Genomic DNA, 26622 nt, shown 5'->3' with positions numbered 1-26622 from the left:
TACAGTCAAACCCGTCTCTACAAATACAGTCAAACCCGTCTCTACAAATACAGTCAAACCCGTCTCTACAAATACAGTCAAACCTGTCTCTACAAATACGGTCAAACCCGTCTCTACAAATACAGTCAAACCCGTCTCTACAAATAGTCAAACCTGTCTCTACAAATACGGTAAAACCTGTCTCTACAAATACGGTCAAACCCGTCTCTACAAATACAGTCAAACCTGTCTCTACAAATACAGTCAAACCCGTCTCTACAAATACAGTCAAACCTGTCTCTACAAATAGTCAAACCTGTCTCTACAAATACAGTCAAATCCTGTCTCTACAAATACAGTCAAACCCGTCTCTACAAATACAGTCAAACCTGTCTCTACAAATACAGTCAAACCTGTCTCTACAAATACGGTAAAACCTGTCTCTACAAATACGGTCAAACCTGTCTATAAATACAGTCAAACCTGTCTCTACAAATACGGTCAAACCCGTCTCTACAAATACAGTCAAACCTGTCTCTACAAATACAGTCAAACCTGTCTCTACAAATAAGGTCAAACCTGTCTCTACAAATACAGTCAAACCTGTCTCTACAAATACGGTCAAACCTGTCTCTACAAATACAGTCAAACCTGTCTCTACAAATAAGGTCAAACCTGTCTCTACAAATACAGTCAAACCCGTCTCTACAAATACGGTCAAACCCGTCTCTACAAATACGGTCAAACCCGTCTCTACAAATACAGTCAAACCTGTCTACAAATACAGTCAAACCCGTCTCTACAAATACAGTCAAACCTGTCTCTACAAATACAGTCAAACCTGTCTCTACAAATACAGTCAAACCTGTCTCTACAAATACAGTCAAACCCGTCTCTACAAATACAGTCAAACCTGTCTCTACAAATACAGTCAAACCTGTCTCTACAAATACGGTAAAACCTGTCTCTACAAATACGGTCAAACCTGTCTCTACAAATACAGTCAAACCTGTCTCTACAAATACAGTCAAACCTGTCTCTACAAATACAGTCAAACCTGTCTCTACAAATACAGTCAAACCTGTCTCTACAAATAGTCAAACCTGTCTCTACAAATACGGTCAAACCCGTCTCTACAAATACAGTCAAACCTGTCTACAAATACAGTCAAACCCGTCTCTACAAATACAGTCAAACCTGTCTCTACAAATACAGTCAAACCTGTCTCTACAAATACAGTCAAACCTGTCTCTACAAATACAGTCAAACCTGTCTCTACAAATACAGTCAAACCTGTCTCTACAAATACAGTCAAACCTGTCTCTACAAATAGTGGTCATAATGGACAGGTGGTAAAGGTGAATTACACACAAAACTCTCAGCGGTGGTCATAAGAGGCAGGTGGTCGTTATCAAGAGGTGGTCACCATGACAGGTTGACTGTATCAGTTACGGTTACAGTGGAGTCCAGCTATAACGAACCTGGGTATAACGAAATCCCGCTTTCAACGAACTGCCATTGATTTCCCGGCAGACAACCTTCTATTTCTTACTTGTTACTTTCCGGCTACAACGAACCTTTTGAACTCATTTGCATAACGAACCCCTCTTATAACAAACACGTTTTCATCGCCCCAGAGCCGTTTTGTCTCTAAAAGTCACAAGGCTACAGCGAACTGATGTCAATAATTGTCTCCAAAGACAAAAATACACAAAAATACACAAACACAAGTGCACATCGCGTGATGAGCGAACTCTGAACAAACAGCGGGAGGTGCACGGAACAGCCACCGCCGCTGTGTTTTCACTATTCCAATCAGCTGCTAAGCTATGACTGTGCTCTAAAAAGTCACAAGGCTACAACGATCTGCGTGTGAGGCGAGATCAAAGGCAGGTCCATTGTGATAGCTGGGTGGCCTTGTTTATAGATACTGACCTTCTTCCCAGGGGTCATTGACCCAGTTTTAGCTATGAGAGGTGGTTCCCCTTTCATATGAGAGAGGAAACACTTCCTGCACCCGGGTCAGTGACCGAGTTTAACCTATGGGGAGTTTAACCTATGGGGCGGTCTCTTTGATGTCTTGAGAGGAAACTTGGCCAGGGTAGTACATGCACCAGAACTGGTGGACACCATTAAAATCGGAGATTGATCAGAATGTACATGTACATGCTTTTACACGACTTTTTAAATTTTACTTCTAAAATTGTGACAGTAAAGTGAACATTTGAACTATGCCTCTATGGATTATATTATGAAGCTGTTGAAAACATGCAGAGATTGTACTCTCCAAGGAAAGATCGATGGGACGATCATTTGAAGGTGAGTGGGAAAACTTGTCTTAAGGCCATTTAGGGTTGAAAACTCTACAGCGAATTACTGATATAACGAACTAAAATGTTTCTCCCTTGAGATTCGTTGTACCCGGACTCCACTGTACTACAGCACCGAATTTATACTCCATACTGAACATTTGAGGTCATTGTAGTAATGGTACAAAAATGACTAAATAATATTTTTTAAAACACAGCGACCACCTGAGTGTGAGCGTCTGCCTTCTACCTCAGTCAAAACTCAACTGCCCTTCAAGCTTTCCAGCATTTTTCTTAATATTATTCATTCCTCCTATCCCACAATTCTCAAACTCTTCTGCGGCATTCTCTTCCTTCTTTTGTTAATACATCTGTATTAATTAAAGGCTGCCACATTCGTAGCGTTCATTAATTAATTCATATTGTTTACATGTGCCAATAATGTTATACAAGAAGAGCAAACGCTCGATCGAGTCACTTTCGCAGTTCTGAATATTATATGAGGCATCAGATGGACAGGAAGAAATTGCTATTCACAACACAATGAGTCACGTTCACATAAAATTTGAGCCCGGTCACTTTTATAGTTTCCGAGAAAAGCCCAACGTTAAGTTGTGTGTTGCCGAACAGAAAAGGCTAGTTATCTCCCTTGTTTTTCTGATAACGTTCGTAAAAGGCTACAGATGTAAATACTTTGATGTAAAGAATAATCCTACAAAGTTTCAATCACATCCGATGAACTTTGTCAAAGATATAAAATGTCTAATTTTTCCTTTGACGCTGACCTGTGACCTTGAAAAAGGTCAAAGGTCAACAAAACCATCGTTAAAGTGTAGAGGTCATTGGAGGTCACGACTAAACAAAATATGAGCCCGATCGCTTTGATAGTTTCCGAGAAAAGTCCAACGTTAAGGTGGTGTCTACGGACGGCCGGCCGGACGGCCGGCCGGACGGCCGGACAGACTAACACTGACCGATTACATAGAGTCACTTTTTCTCAAGTGACTCAAAAACTGTACCTAAGGGGATATAATAACGATTGGCTGTAGCTTTCGAACACAGAAAAAATTATTTCAGTATTGCAAAGTGGTGTTGATAGTGTCGAATGTAAACAGAACAGTCTCACACGCCATCTTTGATTTATGAAACGTCACGAAGTGACGTCAACGGTCTAAAAATAGCCCAAGTCCTGGAGAACTGTTGCTAAACAATGCAATAAAGAATTAATTATTTCTCATAATTGGTAAGGACTTCAAACCTAAAACTTTGCAGGAAGCTTAATTTATACATCCCCGCAACGATGGGAAAAGCCCTGGAAGTAATTAAACTAATTAAATAGGACTATGTCAGCCTTTAAATGCTCATAAGTGTATTACAAAGTGAGCATATGCTGCTTCACAGTGCCTACGTACCACACTGATAGCGGCCGGTGGCGGGCTCAATCCTGCTCTCCTGGTTGTTCTGACAGTTGACCGAGTCCTGCAGGATACTGCGGTACCTCACCACCTCGGACGCTGCGCAGTTGTTCTGAGCGGTCAGCGTGCGAATGGATTGCAGACTGCTGCTGACGGAGGTGAAGGCGGAGGTGACGGAGCTGACGCACTGGCTGATAGCCGACCCACTGCTGGGGCTGGAGACCACGTCCAGGCCAATGGTGGCGTACACCTGACAGCACACCGGTAAAATGGTCATCATAGTGCCGTCACACCATAACATCATTATTATAGAACCATCACACTATAACATCATCATAGTGCCATCACACCATAACATCATCATAGTGCTGTCACACCATAACATCATCATCATAGAGCCGTCACACCATAACATCATCATAGAGCCATCACACCATAACATCATCATCATAGTGCCGTCACACCATAACATCATCATCATAGTGCCGTCACACCATAACATCATTATCATAGTGCCGTCACACCATACCATCATCGTCATACGGGACTGGGTGGCCGAGTGGTAACGCACTTGCGCTCGGAAGCAGGTTGCGAGTTCGACTCTGGGTCACGGCGTTAGCAGTTTTCTCCCCCCTTTCCTAACCTAGGAGGTGGGTTCAAGTGCTAGTCTTTCGGATGAGATGAAAAACCGAGGTCCCTTCGTGTACACTACATTGGGGTGTGCACATTAAAGATCCCACGATTGACAAAAGGGTCTTTCCTTGAAAAATTGTATAGGCATAGATAAAAAATGTCCACCAAAATACCCGTGTGACTTGGAATAATAGGCCGTGAAAAGTAGGATATGCGCCGAAATGGCTGCGATCTGCTGGTCGATGTGAATGCGTAATGTATTGTGTAAAAAATTCCATCTCACACGGCATAAATAGATCCCTGCGCCTTGAGTCCGAGTCTGGAGATACGCGCGATATAAAACTTCATATAATAATCATAGAGCCGTCACACCATAACATCATCATAGAGCCGTCACACCATAACATCATCATCATAGTGCCGTCACACCATAACATCATCATCATAGTGCCGTCACACCATAACATCATCATCATAGTGCCGTCACACCATAACATCATCATCATAGAGCCGTCACACCATAACATCATCATAGTGCCGTCACACCATAACATCATGATAGTGCCGTCACATCATTGAGCCGTCACACCATAACATCATCATCATAGAGCCGTCACACCATAACATCATCATCATAGAGCCATCACACCATAACATCATTATCATAGTGCCATCACACCATAACATCATCATCATAGAGCCGTCACACCATAACATCATTATCACAGAGCCTTCACACCATAACATCATCATCATAGTGCTGTCACACCATAACATCATCATCATAGTGCCGTCACACCATAACATCATCATAAGTGCCGTTTGTTTGTTTGTTTGCTTAACGCCCAGCCCACCACGCAGGGCCATATCAGGGCAGTGCTGCTTTGACATATAACGTGCGCCACACACAAGACAGAAGTCGCAGGACAGGCTTCATGTCTCACCCAGTCACATTATTCTGACACCGGACCAACCAGTCCTAGCACTAACCCCATAATGCCAGACGCCAGGCGGAGCAGCCAATAGATTGCCTATTTTAAAGTCTTAGGTATGACCCGGCCCGGGTTCGAACCCACGACCTCCCGCTCACTGGGCGGACGCCTTACCACTAGGATACCGTATTGCGATATCATAGTGCCGTCACACCATAACATCATCATCATAGTGCCGTCACACCATAACATCATCATAGTGCCGTCACACCATAACATCATCATAGAGCCGTCACACCATAACATCATCATCATAGTGCCGTCACAACATAACATCATCATCATAGTGCTGTCACACCGTAACATTATTATCATAGTGCCGTCACATCATAACATCATCATCATACGGGACTGAGTGGCCGAGTGGTAACGCACTTGCGCTTGGAAGCGAGAGGTTGCGAGTTTGACCCTGGGTCAGGGCGTTAGCAATTTTCTCCCCCCTTTCCTAACCTAGGTGGTGGGTTCAAGTGCTAGTCTTTGGGATGAGACAAAAAACCGAGGTCCCTTCGTGTACACTACATTGGGGTGTGCACGTTAAAGATCCCACGATTGACAAAAGGGTCTTTCCTGGAAAAATTGTATAGGCATAGATACAAAAATGTCCACCAAAATACCCGTGTGACTTGGAATAATAGGCCGTGAAAAGTAGGATATGCGCCGAAATGGCTGCGATCTGCTGGTCGATGTGAATGCGTGATGTATTGTGTAAAAAATTCTATCTCACACGGCATAAATAGATCCCTGCGCCTTGAGTCCGAGTCTGGAGATTGATACAGTGTGAAAAAAGTTGGTGGCATACACCAGCCATCACACCAAAGAAGAGTTAAAACACCTGGTTATTACTTAAAGGAATCTTCATACTCTTTCAGACTGCTTTGAGATTTATCACATGTATCAATGGTCGGTTTAATAGTGTATCTTTATAACATATTCGAGCACACTAGAAACAAAACATTTTAGAAACAAATCTAATGATGATTTACTGGGCTATTCCCTCAATGCCAATACAATCACTTTTACAACATTTGGGGTCACAAAGGGGGTTGACACCTTCAAACAAAATGCTTCATTATATTCAACGTCCTGACTGCAGAAGTTGACGGTTACAGGGTTAAAATGAACAACCTTAAACACTTACACCATCACTGTACGCGGTGACTGCCACAGCGTTGATGTTGGCAGCAGACGTGACGGTGACAGGGACAGGCAGGCCGGTACAGAGAGAGGAGAGGGCGGCGGTGAGTGTAGGCATCTGACTGTTGATCTGAGCGATGTAGTTGGACTGGCAAGTCAGGGAGGGGGAGTTACGCGTGCGGTACTCCATTTGGAAGGACAGACGGTAGTTGGTGTAGTACACACCTGCAACACAACCACACCATTCGTGTCTGGCAGGATGTCATTACTCACAAACATGCCATTCATTGCCTGACTGGCACAGAATTAAAAACAGTGTGCATGATTTGCACCAGCACGATGATCAACTGTGACATCATATTCAACAACTTACTCAAACAGAAGAACAACCAATATAAACCTGTAGTTCTGGCCTTGCATTGCACGTTCAAATGAGAAGAATTCAACAACCAAGTGCTTACACAAAAGGCATGCACAAAGTGAACATGGAACAAAACATACTTGTGAATTGTTTTTCATCATTAAAATGTTAACTTAAACATGAGTTACAACAGTAAGCTAGCAACAACAGCAAAAAACAACAATGACACACTTGTTTATAGTGCCTGGGAAAGGAGTTAAAGTGTTTTAGATAAACATACTGCAACTGCAGCCTTGACTTAAGTGTGTAGATCCTATTGCATGCACAGACACTAAGACAAACACACATGCACACAGACAGAGCGAGAGACAAACACAGAAACATAGACACAGGTGCAGAGTGTGAGACGTACTGGTACAGACAGGGGTGGCCCTGTCCCAGTCGTTGCCAGGGGTACAGGATATGCTGATGGTGTCGGTGTCAGGATTCTCAAAGAACTTGTAGCCAGTGTTGCATGATGCATCACAGCGATAGCCGCCAGCGGCCTGCTGGAAACACGTCACGTTACCGTTGTCTACATTCAGACTCCAGGGCACGCACTGTGGGGCTGCACACGTCAACAGAGCGTTGTCACAGCATATTGTCTTGTGTCAAATGTCACAAACACATCCACACACACACGCACACGAACACACACACACACACAGGCTGACAAATATTGCGGTACCTGTGACTTTGACCTGTACAAGACAGACGTCCTCATTGCCAGTGGGGTCTGCGGCGTCAATCTTCACAGTGTAGGTGTTGCCGATGCTGTAACGATCAATAATCAGTGGATTGACGGAGTAGCTCAAGTCCACGATGCCAGTATTCTCTGCCTGTGATAGGACGAAATTCAGGGGGTCGTAGATGGCTCGCTGATTTTCCGTAAACAGCTGCTCCTCAAAGGAACTGCGGCAGCGAATTTGTGGAGGAGATTGATCTGGTAAACACAAAATATATCAACTTGTTAAGCACATGAAAATGAAAGCTTATACCTGTTGAAACTCAATATAAAATCATGGCACACCCACAAAAGGACTGCAGGTAAATACACAACAACAGCAATCAGGCCTGACCATCCCCCTTTTTACATCTCAGTTTCTACATTTTCTGTTGATAACATCTGCAATTTACCTCCCTTTTAAGACAGGATTTGCTCAGACTTTTGGAGGTCTGAAAAGGATGTTTCCATTGTACCGTTATGTACATATTGTGTTTTTTTTTTAAAAATGTTAAATTTTCTTTTCTTAAGTGCATTCTACCTCTGACCCTGATGTTGACCACACAGGAGCCGATGTTGCCGACGTGATCGCGCGCGATGTAGGACACCTGGAGGTCAGTCTGCACCACGTCACTGACGCGGTAGTCGTTTGGCGTGATGGTCAAGTCGCTGACCATCACGTTGTCCGTGGCGATGGGCTCAGCAAAGAAAGCGCTGGACAGGTAAGTCACTTCCCGAGCCACTGATGAACAGTTGGCAAAGCTTGGCGGTGAAGTGTCTGTCAGAGAAAAAAATCATTAAATACTGGACTGGACTTGCTGCGTGTGCATACTAACTGATGTGCACACAGACACAGGCATCAATACAGTCAGAACAGGAACACACAAAAACATGACACACACAAGCGTAGACAAAACCTGATGTGCATGTGTACAAATTACACATGTACAATTGCATTATCGTAATATTGTACTAAAAACACACACACATGATACACTCACACACACACAAAAGACACACATACACAAACACACACACGCACGCTGACACACACACCTGTACAGTTTTGCGCTGTCCCGTTCCAGGCCAGGCCGCCAGTGTTAGGGTCATACTGACAGTACAGGGGCAGGTTTGACATGGGGGAGAAACCAGTGCGCTCACAGGTGTAGCTCACATAGGAGAACTCCTCGTAGGACGTGGCCACCTGCTGTGTGCCTGCAAAGGTGCCTGGGTCGGGACAGGTAGGACCTGACACAAAAATCATGTTCAATTGTCAGTAGCACACAATGACCTCAGTAAATAACACACCAAGACTGAATACGGCTGCCTTTATGGTGGGGGTGATTGAAATCAGTTGGACACAAAATCTTCCCGGTTACATGACAGGAACACTCAATGACAACAATTAACACACCAAATACATTGAAAAGCTTGGCTTTAGGTGTGAATGCAGGGGGTGCTCCTGGGGAGAAACAATCAAGTTCTCTGACAGGTTCATCATCATGGAGCTTAATGAGAACATACTATTACTGCAAGTCAGCTGGTAGACATTATTTTCTTGAAAATGCGTGTACCTCAGTAAGTGATACTCTGATGCAAGTCTTTTTTTTTCTTTCAAGAAAAGCAAACTGACCACAAACAACAACTGACAAACAATGCACACATCATTCTGCAAACCATACATGCACACAAAGATATGTATACCCACATGTACACAGAGATACACATACATATACAGGAAATTTATGTCTCAAAGGATGGATGGACTTTGCTTTTTCGTTCTGTAGCAGACGAATTTTCAGTTATGGGTACAGAAAGTAATATAAAAGAACAATGCATGCTGGACTTGATGCTCTATCACTTCTGCCCAAACATTTACAAGTTGGACAGCTGAGAATTACACATACATATAATTTTTTTTTTAAACACAAAAAACCCAGAGCAGAATAGCCTAGAGAGCCCATTTTCGCTCAGATAAAGCGTGTCACCTGACAATGCATGCTGGTAGAAAAGTCATCCACACCAACATATGACACACCTTCACAGCGCAGGTCTCCAAAGTCCCAGACACCATCAGCCCCGCAGGTGACCACTTCGTTGTTGTTAATGCCACTCCTGCCCACTCGCGTGAAGAGTGGAGCGCGACAGGTGAAGGTGAACTGTGCGCTGTAGGAACTGGAGCTGAGTGAGTAGGGCAGGCTGCCAGGTAGTCGCACAGGTATGTCGCAGTCCACACCTGTCACAAACATACATCTCACTCAATCATAGACCGAAAGACCTAAACTAGTCGGCAGACAACTCAAAGACATCATAAATATTTGATCATCTACTCTACTTCTGTGAGTGTGGTACAAAACTACGGGTACAGCTGCTAAACAGAATGTGAAGATACATGTACAGACTGCAACAGGTGTTGTGAAGATGCCAGCAAAGTATAACCAACCTACTTCCAACAGAAAATAAACTATTTTTATTGATTGATTGTTTTATTGACTTATTGATCTATTGAATGACTAATTGATCTATTGAATGACTAATTGATTGGCTGAATAACTAATTGATTGATTTTCAAAAAAGAAACAATGAGCAGCCTCTGACCAAACACTAAGAACAAATCTACCATGTTACTCTTATTTATTTACACCCCCGGTATAGGGGTGTGTATAGGTTTCGCTCGATGTGTTTGTTTGTTTGTGTTCGCATATAGATCTCAAGAATGAACGGACCGATCGTCACCAAACTTGGTGAACAGGTTCTATACATTCCTGAGACGGTCCTTACAAAAATTGGGACCAGTCAAACACACGGTTAGGGAGTTATTGGTGGAGTAAGATTCTACAAGGACTTATACAGGCACAATCGCTCCATGTGTTTGTTTGTTTGTGTTCGCATATAGATCTCAAGAATGAACGGACCGATCGTCACCAAACTTGGTGAACAGGTTCTATACATTCCTGAGACGGTCCTTACAAAAATTGGGACCAGTCAAACACACGGTTAGGGAGTTATTGGTGGATTAAGATTCTACAAGGACTTATAGAGGCACATCTTCATGGTCAAAGGGAAATAACCATTCTCACTCAGTCACTGCCACCAACTGAGAAGGTTATTTCTCTTTGACGGGGGTGTTTTTCCTACCTCATAGGAATTTCTTGTTATTAAGGAGATTTCTATAGTGCATAACTAAAAGCACTATGCGCTTGACTGGGATGGGCAGGTGGGGTGGGAAGGGGGTGGCAGGGTGGGGGTGACACAGGATAGAATGTGACTTTCATCTGCATAAGTAAGGCTTGCAATCCGTACAGAAGATGTAAATTATAAGCATTAACAGGAAGAGGGAAAAAAAGGTATGTAAAAGGTAAGCAGTAGGTGACAGAAGCATACATGATTCAACCTTCCAAACGTTGCAATTGCCAGAACTTAGAAAGAGACCAGACAACATTATTTTGTGCCAGAACAGTTAACATTTTCTGTCCCAGAAAACTAAAGGCTTGCTTATATCACAAACAACCAGAAGCTCCGCGTTTAAATGTTTAAACTCGTCATCCTAGGGAAGAACACAAACAGGGCATGGTTCATAACAAAGGGAGTTGGGACTGATGGAAAGTCAGCAGGCAACACGCAGGAATAGCACATTTTCAAAATTCACAATTCTTCAATATCCTTTGGGGGCAAAACAGAGTCCAGAACTGTTACTAAAGTTATGCTGCATGAAAATAAGGGGGAAAGGAAACACAAAACAGGAAACAGACAAGTTTCATAACTCACTGCAAACTTTCCTTAGTCATACAAAGCTGAGCAAGTCGAGAGCAACCCAGTTTGTTTTTCAGTACATAAACTATTAACACTTTTAATCATTCTTTGATCATAAACACAAGATAACAGACATAAAGCAAACAGAACAACAACCCCTCTCTGAACCATATAACATCCTTTAACCCAAAATAAAGTCCCCTGCTTTTGAATTTGTCCAAATTCCTCGCACCAGAAAGCTGTAGACAGAGACAAACACAGGCAAATCACAGAGATCCACATGTTCCAACAATAAAGCACAAAGATAAACAAACAAACACTGACAGGCACACCCAGACCTACACACACAAAGATCCACATCTCTCCAAACATAAAGCAGTACACACAGACAAACACACCCACACACATGCCTGGAACTGCAAAAGCTGCTTTTCAACTGCATGCTCAACATTTGTACACCTGAACGAACAATATTAACTGCCAGAAACTTTTCAAACATTTGCTCTTTCTAATTCTCCTAAACTAAAAGATAATGCTTTATATTGTAACACACGCATGTCAAGCATCTGACCATCTTCAACACACTGTACAGCCACCCAGCAACAATCACTTATCCCATCCTCCTTTCCATAGCAGGGTTGTTTCACCTTACTGCATAACATACATACCGTTTATTACTTCCCTGACTGAAAAATGACACAACACAGGTAATAAATGACAAAACAAGGATTCTCAAAAGCACGCTCAGACACGCTTTTTTTCTTTGCCAGAAAAAGACTTTAAACATTGTTGCACTATGACGCTGCACATGACCTTTTCATCTGCTCTCTTATACTGACAATGGGGGTTCTAACAGCACACGGTTTAGAATACCACTTTCATCCAACTCAGAGTTGGACCAGAGTGCATGTAGTAACTCGGAAACCGAAGGGGGATGGTAGCCCAGCTGGTATTGAAGTTCCTTTGTTCCGCTGTCACATGTATTGTTGTGTACACTTAAGCGACCATAGAACCAAGCATACAGCATTGCACCTCTCACAGCCCCACAAAGTACTTTGCACAGTAGTTATATACATTAAACTCCCAAAGAAGGAATGAAGTTGTCTGGCTGACGGAACGCTGAAAACATCATACAGTGGCACCCCTTTTAAAGCCCACTACCCCCCCCCCTCCAATTTAAAATGACCCCCCTCCCTCTTTTACAGTTATATATTTTAGATTTTTGGCTCACAACCTGTGTACATTTTTCTTCATGTTAAGACTCCCTCCTTTGAAGACCTGATAGCGGGCGGGGATGTAGCTCAGTCGGTAGCGCGCTGGATTTGTATCCAGTTGGCCGCTGTCAGCGTGAGTTCGTCCCCACGTTCGGCGAGAGATTTATTTCTCAGAGTCAACTTTGTGTGCAGACTCTCCTCGGTGTCCGAACACCCCTGTGTGTACACGCAAGCACAAGACCAAGTGCGCACAAAAAAGAACCTGTAATCCATGTCAGAGTTCGGTGGGTTATAGAAACACAAAAATACCCAGCATGCTTCCTCCGAAAACGGCGTATGGCTGCCTAAATGGCGGGGTAAAAAACGGCCATACACGTAAAATTCCACTCGAGCAAAAAAACCACGAGTGTACGTGGGAGTTTCAGCCCATGAACGCAGAAGAAGAAGAAGACCTGATTTTCTCAGATTTGTTGTCTTAAAAAGGGGGGTTCCTGCTGAGGAACTGTATGAACCTTCAGAAAGTGGAAAAGTAAGGGGATAAGAGGAGGCAAGCTGGCCGACTTACCTGTGATGTCACATCGCAGCAAGTTGGTATCCACGCGGTATGACAGCGTGGCCTTGTCCCACATACAGCGTGACGTCAGCTGCTGGGCGACCACCCCGAGGAGGTTACAGGACACCGTCACATAGTCCAGGTACTGCACAGGTGTCTGGGGGGACACTGTTCCCAAGGCAACCACTGGCACTTGACACGTGGCCACTGTAACAGCCACCATTACCACACTGCATTTCACTTTTATTCTTCCCGTTTACAAATAAACACCCAAGAATAAATTCAATCCCACAAAAAAATCAATGTTTTTCAGATTCAGCAATATTACAGGCATTATGATGAAGAATACCATGGTGGAGACAAAATATTATTTGATTAACTATGACAATTTAATCACGGCAGCATAACTCTATCACAAGAACACAAAAGCTCACAAGAAATCCATAACTATGGTATATGAAGCGAAGAAATGAAAAAAACTGGATGATGACTTACCAACACACACTGGTACCGCAGAGCTCCAGTTGCCATTGCTCTGACAGGTGAGAGTGGTCTGCCCCTGTGCGGTGTAGCCGAGGTCACAGAGGTAGGTGACGGAGCGACCGACGGTGAATGTGCCGGTCTCTCGCAGCATGTGACCGTTGCTGATAGACTGGGGCGGGGCAGGACACTCCACTGTGGCTGGCGACACACAGGGAGACAATGCATCATTTGCCGCCAGCTACTTCACTCAACTAAGCATCAATCACTAGCTTTTTCTATTTCTCTCAATATGCCTTCAGTCTCGGAACGTGCTTTTTTTTCTCCAAACAAGTCTTTCTTTGTCCAAAATGCCTTGCTTTCTCTAAACATGCCTTTCTCCCCCCTGCTGTAATTCAGCAAAACCTGCATCTCTGAGTTACACAAAAAGCTGAACAAAAGCAGTCATGCAGAGAGAAGAAATCTATAAATCGAGCTGAGACTGGCATTTTCTTGCAGTGCGTATTGCTACAAGTTTATGATGAAGGAGTTCATGATGCACTGACTGGGCTAATAAAATCACCAACAAATAACGTAAACTCACGTGTCTGTATACAGGTATGGTTAAGGTAGTAGACGTTCCATGGTTCCAGGCCGGTCTCTCCAGGAGGAATGGTGATTCCAAACTGACCATTGGCTGTGTAGAGCTGAGCGATGCCCACACAGTCACAGCGGTAGGTGCCCGGCGAGTTGATGCAGATTCCGTCACAGCCACCGTTGTTGAGCGAACACTCATCCAGGTCTGTGCAAACGAAAGCAGCCATACTTGATAGTCCAGTTGCTCATTCTATTGTACTTTCCACTCCTCACACACAAAGTAACTGTTCCAATTCAACTCTCTTATTTTGTTTGTTTGTTTGTTTGCTTAACGCCCAGCCGACCACGAAGGGCCATATCAGGGCGGTGCTGCTTTGACATTTAACGTGCGCCACACACAAGACAGAAGTCGCAGCACAGGTTTCATGTCTCACCCAGTCACATTATTCTGACACCGGACCAACCAGTCCTAGCACTAACCCCATGATGCCAGACGCCAGGCGGAGCAGCCACTAGATTGCCAATTTTAAAGTCTTAGGTATGACCCGGCCGGGGTTCGAACCCACGACCTCCCGATCACGGGGCGGACGCCTTACCACTAGGCCAACCGTGCCGGTTAACTCTCTTATTCATAACTATATTACCTTCATGCACTTCCCTATATACCTTCGTGCTAAATCAGTGGCCGGATTCTTTCCTTCACATCAACAAAAACATGTGGCAGGGTTAAAATTAGTGTGGGATGCAAAACCCTTTAGGGTGACTCTGAGAGCAAAAAGCTCAGGAAAACAGAAGAAGACTTCTTCCTTTCATTAGTTCGCGTCTAATGATGCTTCAAGTCTGTTTGATTAAAAATGCAGCAGCACAACTAACGCTGAATAACATACTTTTCAAAATCACTGTGTATATTCTGTGCAATGCATTCATACATAAACACCCTATAAACACCTTCCTTGTACCTTCCTTCCTTCCTATTTGCACCTGCCTTGTACCTTCTTTCCTTCCTATTTGCACCTGCCTTGTACCTTCCTTCCTTCCTATTTGCACCTGCCTTGTACCTTCCTTCCTTCCTATTTGCAACTGCCTTGTACCAACACACAGCCAAATAGGTTGAAGGGACATTAAAAACCAACAACCAATCAACCAGCACACAGTACCTACCTGCACAAGTGCGCTGGTCTGACAGCAGTTGATAGCCTGCCCCGCAGGTACAGTAGAAACTGCCAACAGTGTCCACACAGCCCTGGCTACAGCCTGACACTGACTGGCACTCATCCACATCTGTTGGCACATCACATCACATGGTATGTATCATCACATCACATTGTATTAGCATATCACATCACATCACATGGTATTTATCATCACATCACATTGTATTAGCATATCACATCACATCACATGGTATGTATCATCACATCACATTGTATTAGCATATCACATCACATCACATCACAAGCCTAAGCACATAATTTCATGCCAGACTGAGTGAGAAATATGACACCACACCATACCATCTTATATTGATTATACTGCATAACTACATGTTATATCCCATTATGCAGTACAGCAAGTGACATCACTTTTCACTTAATCACATTACACAATGCCATGTAATGTCAACTAAATCAAGTCACATCTTTTGATGACAGGTCAAATCATGTCACTTTACATCACACCACATGACAACAAATCAACCAAACTGCATTGACTCAAAAGTCTTCCCAAGGAAGCCTTTCATGAACTCCAGATATCTGTATTGGGTATCCTTTACGGCTTCTTGGTGTGATTTCTCTTATTTGGACAATGAAAGAACAATCGTCAACAATACCTTTGTGCCTATCATTCCCAGATTGCCCTATTGTCAATGTGCAGAATGTATGCAAACTCACTTCCAATGCACCCGTCTGACAAACTAGGCGCAGATCTGAAGACAAACATTCAAACATTCATCCCTGCCATGAAACACTTCCAACACAGCGCTGATAAGTGGACACTTGTTACTCACTGACGCATGTAGGCGGAGATGACTGGCCACAGTTGAAGATGGCGGAGCCGGTGAGAGTGAAGCCAGGCCTACAGTCCACCCTCAGCGTCTGTTCGTCAACCACGTTGACAGAGGGAGACACTGTGCCATTGGCCACGTAGGGCACGGGGCAAGGGACGCCTGAAATCATAACTAGGCATTAAGCAGAAGAAAGTTGTTGTTTTATTTTAATGCTTCTTATTCTTTCAAGTATCAGGAGATTCTGAATAAGTCTCACTTGCTGTTGTTTTGCATATTTGTCTCCCCTGAAAGCGGCATATGGCTGCCTAAATGGTGTGGTAAAAACGGTCATACATGTAAAACCCACCCTGCAAAAAACACGAGTTTACTTGGGAGTTTCAGCCCATGAACTCAGAAGAAGAAGAAGAGGAATTTTCCATATTTAGACTTTGAATGCTTGTTTCAGTTTATTTTTAGCACTCTGCCTCACTTGGTTATGATTTAGGCTTTGACAAACTGCTGACCCAAAGAGAGGGAAAAGAGCAAGCACTGCACCACTGGCCGCACAGAAAGCAAGAGGAGGGCTACCTACAACTCCTCAAGCAACTCATTATCCTTAAACAGTGGTGTTGTGGTAGGGGTGTGATCAGGGTATATCAAGTATCATATTAAGCTACGTGGAGAACTAGAAGTTGGATACCTGAAATAGTAGTCTTACCACAAGTATATGACAGTACTGTTCGGAGGGACAGAGTATGCAGTATGTCTTCCTATCTGAAATGATGAGTATTGCACAGGATGCCTGACATCCCACATGCAACTACACTGTCACACCACCACCACCTGCTGCACACCGTTTGTCTCCCCTCTCATTCTTTTATAAACACAAGTACTTTTCTTCTCCAGTGAAGATGAAAACTTTAAGCTAAAAGTTAATTAAACCAACATAAATTGTCATGTCAGAGTGATATAACATTTCCATCAAAAAAAGAAAGACTCAAAACTCCAACGTACGTGCACAGGTGGGGACGGAGCCGGACCACTGCCCATTCTCACACAGCAGGTTGGCAGAGCCGCGCAGTTCATACAGAGAGTTGGTGCAGGTAAAGTTGATGACCGAGCCATGGTCAAAGCCGTTGCCCGCGGTAACCAGGTACCTGCCTTGGAAGGGATCTTGTACCGAGGGGCATGACTGGACGGCTGTCCGAAAAGGATAAATAAACAAGTTGAGTGGATTAAGATAAAGATGATCAATGAGATCTACTGTATTGTTCTTACAACTCATGACTATTCCCCCATGGCATTTAGCAACAGTTAAAGCAGATAAGCTAGCTGTGGTGGTCAAAAGTGTATCTTGACCACTTATAATGAAATATTCCTGCATCATACAATAAAATCCTTTCTATAATAAATAGCCTCTCTCTCCAAGTTTAAGACCTTTATCTTAAACTGACATCACCATAGTTACACACAGGTTAACTTTGAATGTCATGTAATTGCACAATTCCAAACCCAAAAACTCTCCAGAGTTGAGTTGTTGCAATGAAGCATAACTTACAGGAGCAGAAGGGCGGAGAGTCCCAGCTGCCCGTGTTGCGACATTTCACAGGTGTCGAGAAGGAAAGCTGAAAGCCTGATTTACAAGCGTACGTTGCCGTGTCACCAGAGTAGGGGCCACTGACTGACACCAGGTAACCGTTGGTTATGTCAGAAGGGGGTCCGCAAAACACACCTATCATGAACACGCAAATCAACATTTAATTGCTACACATTTAAGATTTTTTTTTTTAAACATCACAAAAACATTAGCCTTGATAACCTGAACCATAAATCAACGTGACTGCAACGTGATGAATAATTTCTTTGAACAATAATTAACACATGCTTAAACAAGTTGTCAGTATTTGATACTGAATACCTGTACCACTCTTGACATTTCTTCACATTTGTAACTCTGTTAATGTTCAGCTGAAAAAAGATCATTCTCATTACATAAAGTACGAACATCATCATTTTCAAATATCTTTTGTAAAATGATCCAGAGAGTGTGTACTGGAGTGATCATAAAGTACAGGCCAATACAAAGAATAACAGTGCAGTGTTGTTCCCAGCCTCACAGAACAAGAGGTCAGTTGGACCTAGATTGAAAATACAGTGTATGGTGGAAAAATTGATGGTCAAAAGACCTCCTACATGTCAAAACTATTGCACGGTCGACTGACCAGGGGTCAGACTAATAGTTTTGACATGTACGAGGTCTTTTGACCATCAACTTTCCCACCATAGGGACCTATACACATACATAGTGTATCAAATAAAAAAAAGTATGTATCAATGACCGAAAATCGCGGCCTGGGAACAATACTGATAGTGCATGGATAACATGTATATTTCTAATCCGAAGCTTTCTCAGTTTTTATGCATGAGCCTTTTTAAACTAAATCCTTGCCAGCAAACAAGACAGTGACCAATGGCACACAGACCACACAAAACCTGCTCAAACACAGTCACCAAAATGTAACAACCAAAATAACCTTACAAATATGCAAAATCCTCACCAAGTGAAATCACACACAAACACACTCAAACTCGCTCACACCTCACACTGACACACACACCCTGATATGCAAATTACACAATATATAGGAAGACCCCTGAAAATCACTGATGGCAATATGAAAATCAAGCTCCCCGAACACCAAAGTTTATGCCTTTTAAGATAAGCTAATGCTGCGAACTTAAGATCATAAACTACATTCCATATTACTACACCCTATGACACCATTAAATCGGATTACTGTGATTCTTGAGAAAAAGCACCAGTTGAAAACCAAGCTTAACACAAGCGACTAATCATCCCACCCCAGGCAGATCAAGTGTGTACCTGCGTAAGTGCTGTAGTCTGCCAAAGAAAGGTATATTCAGAATAAATAACTGTGCAGTAAATTGTATGAGTGTGATAATAAAGCAAAAGAAAACGCAAATAAAACTGACAACAAACTGAAGAAGCGCATAATCTTTTTGTGTCTCTCAATAATTAAATTAGATCAACATTTTATCATTACACATGGGTGCACAAATGGTAAAAGAAAACAATCCCTTGTGAACTATTCACAGGGAGAATAATCTTGCTATGATAAGTATACTTCAATTGCTAACACAAGTACTTTTGAAAACAAGAAGAGCAAACGCTCGATCGAGTCACTTTCGCAGTTCTGAATATTATATGAGGCATCAGATGGACAGGAAGAAATTGCTATTCACAACACAATGAGTCACGTTCACATAAAATTTGAGCCCGGTCACTTTTATAGTTTTCGAGAAAAGCCCAACGTTAAGTTGTGTGTTGCCGAACAGAAAAGGCTAGTTATCTCCCTTGTTTTTCTGATAACGTTCGTAAAAGGCTACAGATGTAAATACTTTGATGTAAAGAATAATCCTACAAAGTTTCAATCACATCCGATGAACTTTGTCAAAGATATAAAATGTCTAATTTTTCCTTTGACGCTGACCTGTGACCTTGAAAAAGGTCAAAGGTCAACGAAACCATCGTTAAAGTGTAGAGGTCATTGGAGGTCACGACTAAACAAAATATGAGCCCGATCGCTTTGATAGTTTCCGAGAAAAGTCCAACGTTAAGGTGGTGTCTACGGACGGCCGGCCGGCCGGCCGGCCGGACGGCCGGCCGGACAGACTAACACTGACCGATTACATAGAGTCACTTTTTCTCAAGTGACTCAAAAACTGCACATTTCCTGCTCCTTTGAAACCTGGGGTTTCATACAGATTTTAAACAAACACAACAACCTTATTATTTGACTATTGCAACAAAATGTCAATTAAAATACTTTGCTGAAAATAAATCCTTCGGTACTATTGACTGCAAATACTAAATCCTCTTTGATTTTTGATCTATCACACACACACACACACACAGACGGACCGCAAGTGACTCACGTTTACAAGTGGGCAAAGTGTCCTGGCTCCAGATGCCCCCTGCACCACAGCGCAGACCCACAGAGTTCTGTCCCACGTAGATGCCGGTGAAGACGTACTCGCTGGCACACTGCATCACAATGGACTGACTGTAGTTTGCCGTGTAGGTCGTGGCCAATGTGGAGTCCACTATGGGGGAACAGCCTGCATTGAACGTGGCGCTGAAGCCAACGGCTCTGCCTGTTGCCCCGGTAACCATGGAGAGCTCTGCACGGCCATTCTGTGCAATGAAGGATGCAGGAGCTGTGGACCCTGTGAAGCCTGACCCTGTGTGCACTGCAGACCCATCGGCTGTCACCTGTGTTTGTTGTGCAAAATATGGATGAATAAAACAAGAAAAGACAATAGAGAAAGAAAAAACATGAAGTATAAAAAAATAAAACAGAAAAAAAAACCAAAGATTGAATCCTTCAGATCTTCCCTTTAAAATCCCCCCCCCTCCCCCAAGATCACCCACAACACGCACATGTGAGTTTTTGCTGTTGCCTAATCTTCAGAACTAGCTCACTAAGGACAACTCCGATCAAGAGTAAAGTCTCACCCCAAACAATTGAATGTCAACAGGTACAAAGTATTACTAACAGGCCATGACCACGACAGACACCTAATTACCCAGGGTCCCCACTGGTTTTTAGAAACAAAATTCCATGACTTTTCCATGAGCCTCAATAACATTTTCCATGACTAGATCCACAGGTCGCCATTTCCGAACACGCAAACTTTTTACGTCTTGTCACTGCCAGTTTTGACACTGGCTTGCTTTGCAGTGAATTTGAGTCAGTTTCTACGCAGTGTCTCTTCGACAAGCAAGTCAAGCATTTGCTACGCAATCAGATTATCGGTAATGTTTGCTGGTCCTGTCATTTCACTAAACTGGACCAGCCACTGTTTGTATCCATCTGCACTTTCGTAAATTCCGGTTTTTTTCACCACGATACACAGTTCATTGCGAAGATCTTCCTCGGTAATTTGTTCCAATTCCGCATACTGTTTGTTGTCAAGAAACAACTCGAAAGAAAGTTTCAAACTCATCATCCTCCATCTTGCTTGTCGAAGCGCTAAAGTACTTTATCGATGCAAAAACAAAAGCAGAAAACTTCGACGAAACCGACTCAAATGCAGCGTAGACGACACGACGAGATACCGGAAGGAAGTGAGCCTCGCTTTGACTCAAGTGCCGTTAAAAATACCGTTATTCTCGTATGCAAATACGAACGAGAAGTTGGTCATACGAACAAGCCTTGTGCTGGCGACGCAAATCGGGGAATGGCTGGGCGACGAAAATCGCCGCTGGCGTGCTAAAGTTATTTGTTTTTCTTTCTTATTTTTGTTAAATTCCATGACTTTCCAGGCCTGGAAAATTAAAAATCAAATTCCATGACTTTCCAGGTTTTCCATGACCTGTACGAACCCTGTTACCTGAAGAAAATCCTTTCCAAATTCAAAGCTGAAGCCCGGGTCAAAGGTGACTGTGAGTGTCCGTCCAGCCTGGACCTGAATGGTGTAGTCGCACTGCAGGATGTTGGGGTACAGGTTGGTCTGGTAACCAGGGGATACCACCCGCCCGGTGTTGGCCGAAAGGTCAAACTGGCAACCTGGGGAAACAGTAAACCATGTTGTTGGGGCCAAGAGCTGCATCAGCTATACTTTTGTACATGGTCATTGTGAGTCAAATCAAACCAACACAGGAACGTCACTTTCTTTTGGCCACACAAACACACCGACTCTTTTCTTCTTGAGAGCAGTCTCTGAAACATGGTAAACTCAGGTAAATCACAGGTACGACAACATGAGTACTGCTTCAACATCAACAAAACTTGGTCCCTAAGTGTTTGTCAAGAAAACAAGTCATATTTTAGGTCATTCTGCTGACAGCATTCAGCCCCCCCCCCTCCCCCCATAGCAAACATGGTCACAAGAGCAGAGTTGCAGCCCCCCCCCCCCATAGCAAACATGGTCACAAGAGCAGAGTTGCAGCCCCCCCACCCCCCATAGCAAACATGGTCACAAGAGCAGAGTTGCAGCCCCCCCCCCCCCCATAGCAAACATGGCCACAAGAGCAGTTGCAGCCCCCCCCCCCCCCCATAGCAAACATGGTCACAAGAGGAGAGTTGCAGCCCCACCCCCCCCCCCCCATAGCAAACATGGCCACAAGAGCAGAGTTGCAGCCCCCCCCCCCCGCTCCCCCCATAGCAAACATGGCCACAAGAGCGGAGTTGCAGCCCCCCCCCCCCCCATAGCAAACATGGCCACAAGAGCAGAGTTGCAGCCCCCCCCCCCCCATAGCAAACATGGCCACAAGAGCAGAGTTGCAGCCCCCCCCCCCCCCATAGCAAACATGGCCACAAGAGCAGAGTTGCAGCCCCCCCCCCCCCCCCCATAGCAAACATGGTCACAAGAGGAGAGTTGCAGCCCCACCCCCCCCCCCCCCATAGCAAACATGGCCACAAGAGCAGAGTTGCAGCCCCCCCCTCCCCCCATAGCAAACATGGCCACAAGAGCGGAGTTGCAGCCCCCCCCCCCCCCCATAGCAAACATGGCCACAAGAGCAGAGTTGCAGCCCCCCCCCCCCCCCCATAGCAAACATGGCCACAATAGCAGAGTTGCAGCCCCCCCCCCCCCCATAGCAAACATGGCCACAAGAGCAGAGTTGCAGCCCCCCCCCCCCCCCATAGCAAACATGGCCACAAGAGCAGAGTTGCAGCCCCCCCCCCCCCCCCCCCAAAGCAAACATGGCCACAAGAGCAGAGTTGCAGGAGACGTGAAGACCTGACAAAAACTGTGGACTTCACCTAGGTCAGCAAACTATGAATTTTTCACCATGACCAACAATCTGAACACACAGAAAGAGTTTAAAGAGGAGCTAACATTCGCATAACAAAACATGGACCATAGACAGCTTTATTTACCAGCTTGATATGCGAAGAGAAAACCACGAGAGGTGCTGGCATGATAGGATGTGAACTGCACCAGCAAGGAGCTTGCAGTGGACAGCAACATTCTCTGGTTGTCTGCCGTCACCATGGCCACTGCAGAGACGTCGCTGCCTGTCATGGAAGCTAGCGATGACGCCTGGGACGTGGAACCATCGAAAACTTGGATGATGTCACCCGCAGCCAGGTCAAGGTCCAGGATCTGTGCAAACATACAGGTGCTGCTTGTCTCATCGCTCTGTCACTTGCTGTGTTTCACACACACACACAGACAAACAGGCTCACAGGCTGTGCAAGTATGCGCGCTAGACACCTGAAGGAAACAAGGGCTCAGAAACTGTGTAGGAAAACAGCTAAGAGTGGGAAACTATGTTTTCACAGGTTCCGCCCATAATGTACATTTCCCCAATTTAAGACTCCCTCCTTTTCTAAGGCCCAATTTTCTTCAGATCTCTGCAGGTCTCAAATAGGAGGAGGGGATGAGGTTCTACTGCATAACTTTTCAGGCACAACAAAGCTCCATTCACAATACCACACAAATGAAGGGGACAGACAAGACTTACATGCAGAGTAACTATCTGTCGTCCAGGAGCGTGAATAAGCCACTGCATGACAGTGTCCCCCAGGTAGTAGATGGGGTACAGAGTGGAGTGGAAGCGCTGTGGAGTGGAGGTAGCGTACAGGTCACCTCCCTCGCCCGGCACTGTCTGCAGACCTTCACCACACAAAGACACATTTTGTTCAGCATTAACATGCGAGTTACTTTGTCTTTTTCTCATGCCATGATGTTTTTGGTTGATATATTCTTCTTTTTATACAACTGGATCATTAGGAACTAAGGCCTAAAAAAAAAATAGGTGTGGTTACGGTAACCCGACCTACCCTATTTTTAGGGGCCGACCCTATAACTTTTTATTACATTTGTCAAAAAACAAAACAAAAACAAAAACACCAGAGTGCAGAAAACGCAATGAAAGCGAAAGCGCTCGAGTCGCACACTTATTTCCCTGTCAAGTAGGTCTAATTTGTACACATTAGAAAAAAAAGTTAAAAAAAAAAAAATGTGATTGCCTACCTTCCTACCCTATTTTTTTTGGCTATGTTACCGTAACCACACCTATTTTTTTTTTGGGCCTAAACCAAAATGTTCTAAACTTGAAATTGTATCCAACTGTCAGACAGCTGTACAGAGAAAAGAACACAATGTACACACAATGAAGAGTGTCATTAAAAATAGAACCTGATACTTATTCACACTGATCTTGCCTCCCATCTGTCACTGCTCCACATCATCTTTACAAAGAAGGGGGTTGGGACGAGTTCCAGGGAGCGAAGAGGAGTAAGAGAAGACCTACTTGGCATTGTGCTGTAGCCTGGACATGTCTTGACGTACAGCGTGCAGCAAGCAGCAACCTTGGTTGTGGGCATGCTGCTGTAGCGACGACACTGGCCTGTGAAGCTGTCATACACGTAGGCCACGCACTGCGCGTCACTGCTGCACTGCACGCCGCAGTTTGTGGCGTCTAGCTGCCGGCTGTTGGACGCCACCTCCCCGTCCTCTGCTGACTGGCCAGCCACTTCCACCATGGAACACTGGAACTCTGCACACACATCACAACATGCACCACTTGCTCTCAGAATGTTTGGCAAACCACAGAGAGATTGTGGGCGGCAAAGTTTAGTGGGGGGTGGAGGTTGGGTGTGTATGTCTGTGTGTGGACTTAACCAATTGGTGTGAAGCCGGGCGCTGTGGCAGGGTGGTAAGACGTCGGCCTCTTAATCGGAAGGTCGAGGGTTCGAATCCCGGCCGCGGCCGCCTGGTGGGTTAAGTGTGGAGATTTTTCCGATCTCCCAGGTCAACTTATGTGCAGACCTGCTAGTGGCTTATCCCCCTTCGTCTGTACACGCAAGCACAAGACCAAGTGCGCACGGAAAAGATCCTGTAATTCATGTCAGAGTTCGGTGGGTTATAGAAACATGAAAATACTCAGCATGCTTCCTCCGAAAGCGGCGTATGGCTGCCTTATTGGCGGGGTAAAAACGGTCATACACGTAAAATTCCACTCGTGCAAAAACATGAGTGTACATGGGAGTTTCAGCCCACGAACGCAGAAGAAGAAGGTGTGAAGGCTTGGATCGTCATATCGACAGATATCTATGACAAATTCACAATGTTTTGTGGGTCACTGGAAAAATGTGAATTAACTCAATCAATTGATATGAAAGGCTGGATAGTCAGACCTACAAACATATAACAAAGGCAGGAACACTGTCTTCTGAACAGCTCATAAGACTACTTAGTAGCAAATAATCAATTAGTTTTGCACTTCAACTCTTGTCCACAAAAAGATAGAGAAAATAGTACTTACACTGAAAACAGAATAATAACATAATCGAAAATTTTTAATTACATTTTGATTTAATATAATATACTTACCCAATTCTTATGAATGCATTGACTTTAGTCTCACATGCTAGATGTCGAAAAAACATCTCAAATTACCTGCCCTTAGTAGGGTGGTAACCAAGCTAAAAGCGACGCCATAGCCGTTGCTATGGCCTGACCTTGCTCGGTTACCCATAACACCCTGCGCACCACGTGAGCGCCCGCATCCGTAATAATCATTCGAGACTATTAATCAAACAAACACCCCAAGGACATAATCCAGCGGGGATGGATGGGAGGGTATTAACTATAAGAATTGGGTAAGTATATTATATTAAATCAAAATTTAATTAAAAATTTTCGATTTAATCACATATTCTTACTCCAATTCTTATGAATGCAGATTCCTCCTAAAGGTGGAGGGAACCTACTTATGTCCTTGTAAGAACCTGCCCTGCAGCAACTAAAACCAGCAATGAACTGGAGCCGTCTAGCCGCGTGCAGGAGATATCCCGAAGATAGAAACCGATGAACACATCATCTGATCTCCAGTAAGCCGTTTGCAAAGCTTCGCCTAGGCGACCAGAACGCAACACGGCAATAAATGTAGCAGAGCCCCTAGAGAGAGACAAATAAAAGATGTCTCTTTCGCTCCATTGTAAAGACATAAGAACCTGAGCTAAAGCTCGTGGTTCCAAAAGACAGTAACGTCAAAAAAGGGATTAAAAAAGTCTAACCAGTCAGTTAGAAAATCCGAATCTTCCGGAGCGAGAATCCTCCCAAGAGGAGGGAATCAAACACCAGAGGATATTGACCAGGTTTCTGAAACCCCAAAACCTGGCCAAAAACCGTGAACAAACGGCACCAAAAGCCCTAAGGCTACATCCTCTAGCAAACCCCAAAAACGCATGCGCCTCACTGCCCTAAAGGGCTGAGGCCCAGAGTAAGTAGAACAAAGTCCCACGCGCTAAACAAGGGGGAGCCTCTAAACCTCATAAAACAAGGTCCTTTGATCATGCCCACAAGAGCGCCATGAGCAACAGAAGAGAGGCCTATTTGTTTCAAAACAGCTGAGATAGCCGAGACGCCGGAACCTCAAAGAAGAGGCCCAGCTGCCCAAAGCCAAAAACTGAAACAGAGGTGAAAAACCACCTGGCT

At 44.2% G+C, this 26622-nt stretch overlaps 1 protein-coding gene across 1 annotated transcript in view; it reads right to left on the bottom strand.

Moving 5' to 3' along the window:
• Positions 1-26622, bottom strand: part of LOC138973142 (uncharacterized) — a gene marked incomplete in the record, with an annotated part of 87768 nt that overhangs the window by 35845 nt on the left and 25301 nt on the right. The window contains 19 exon segments of the mRNA XM_070345809.1: positions 3701-3953; positions 6467-6687; positions 7236-7430; positions 7551-7805; positions 8128-8364; positions 8643-8834; positions 9625-9822; positions 13119-13313; positions 13602-13787; positions 14170-14367; positions 15324-15443; positions 16171-16329; positions 17164-17349; positions 17708-17881; positions 20107-20443; positions 21565-21740; positions 23055-23280; positions 23642-23793; positions 24434-24679. Of these exon segments, the coding sequence (XP_070201910.1) occupies positions 3701-3953; positions 6467-6687; positions 7236-7430; positions 7551-7805; positions 8128-8364; positions 8643-8834; positions 9625-9822; positions 13119-13313; positions 13602-13787; positions 14170-14367; positions 15324-15443; positions 16171-16329; positions 17164-17349; positions 17708-17881; positions 20107-20443; positions 21565-21740; positions 23055-23280; positions 23642-23793; positions 24434-24679 (3906 nt within the window).

The sequence above is a fragment of the Littorina saxatilis genome, linkage group LG8 (assembly GCF_037325665.1).
Source record: "Littorina saxatilis isolate snail1 linkage group LG8, US_GU_Lsax_2.0, whole genome shotgun sequence".
NCBI lineage: Eukaryota > Metazoa > Mollusca > Gastropoda > Littorinimorpha > Littorinidae > Littorina > Littorina saxatilis.
This window is presented reverse-complemented; position numbering and strand designations above follow the sequence as displayed.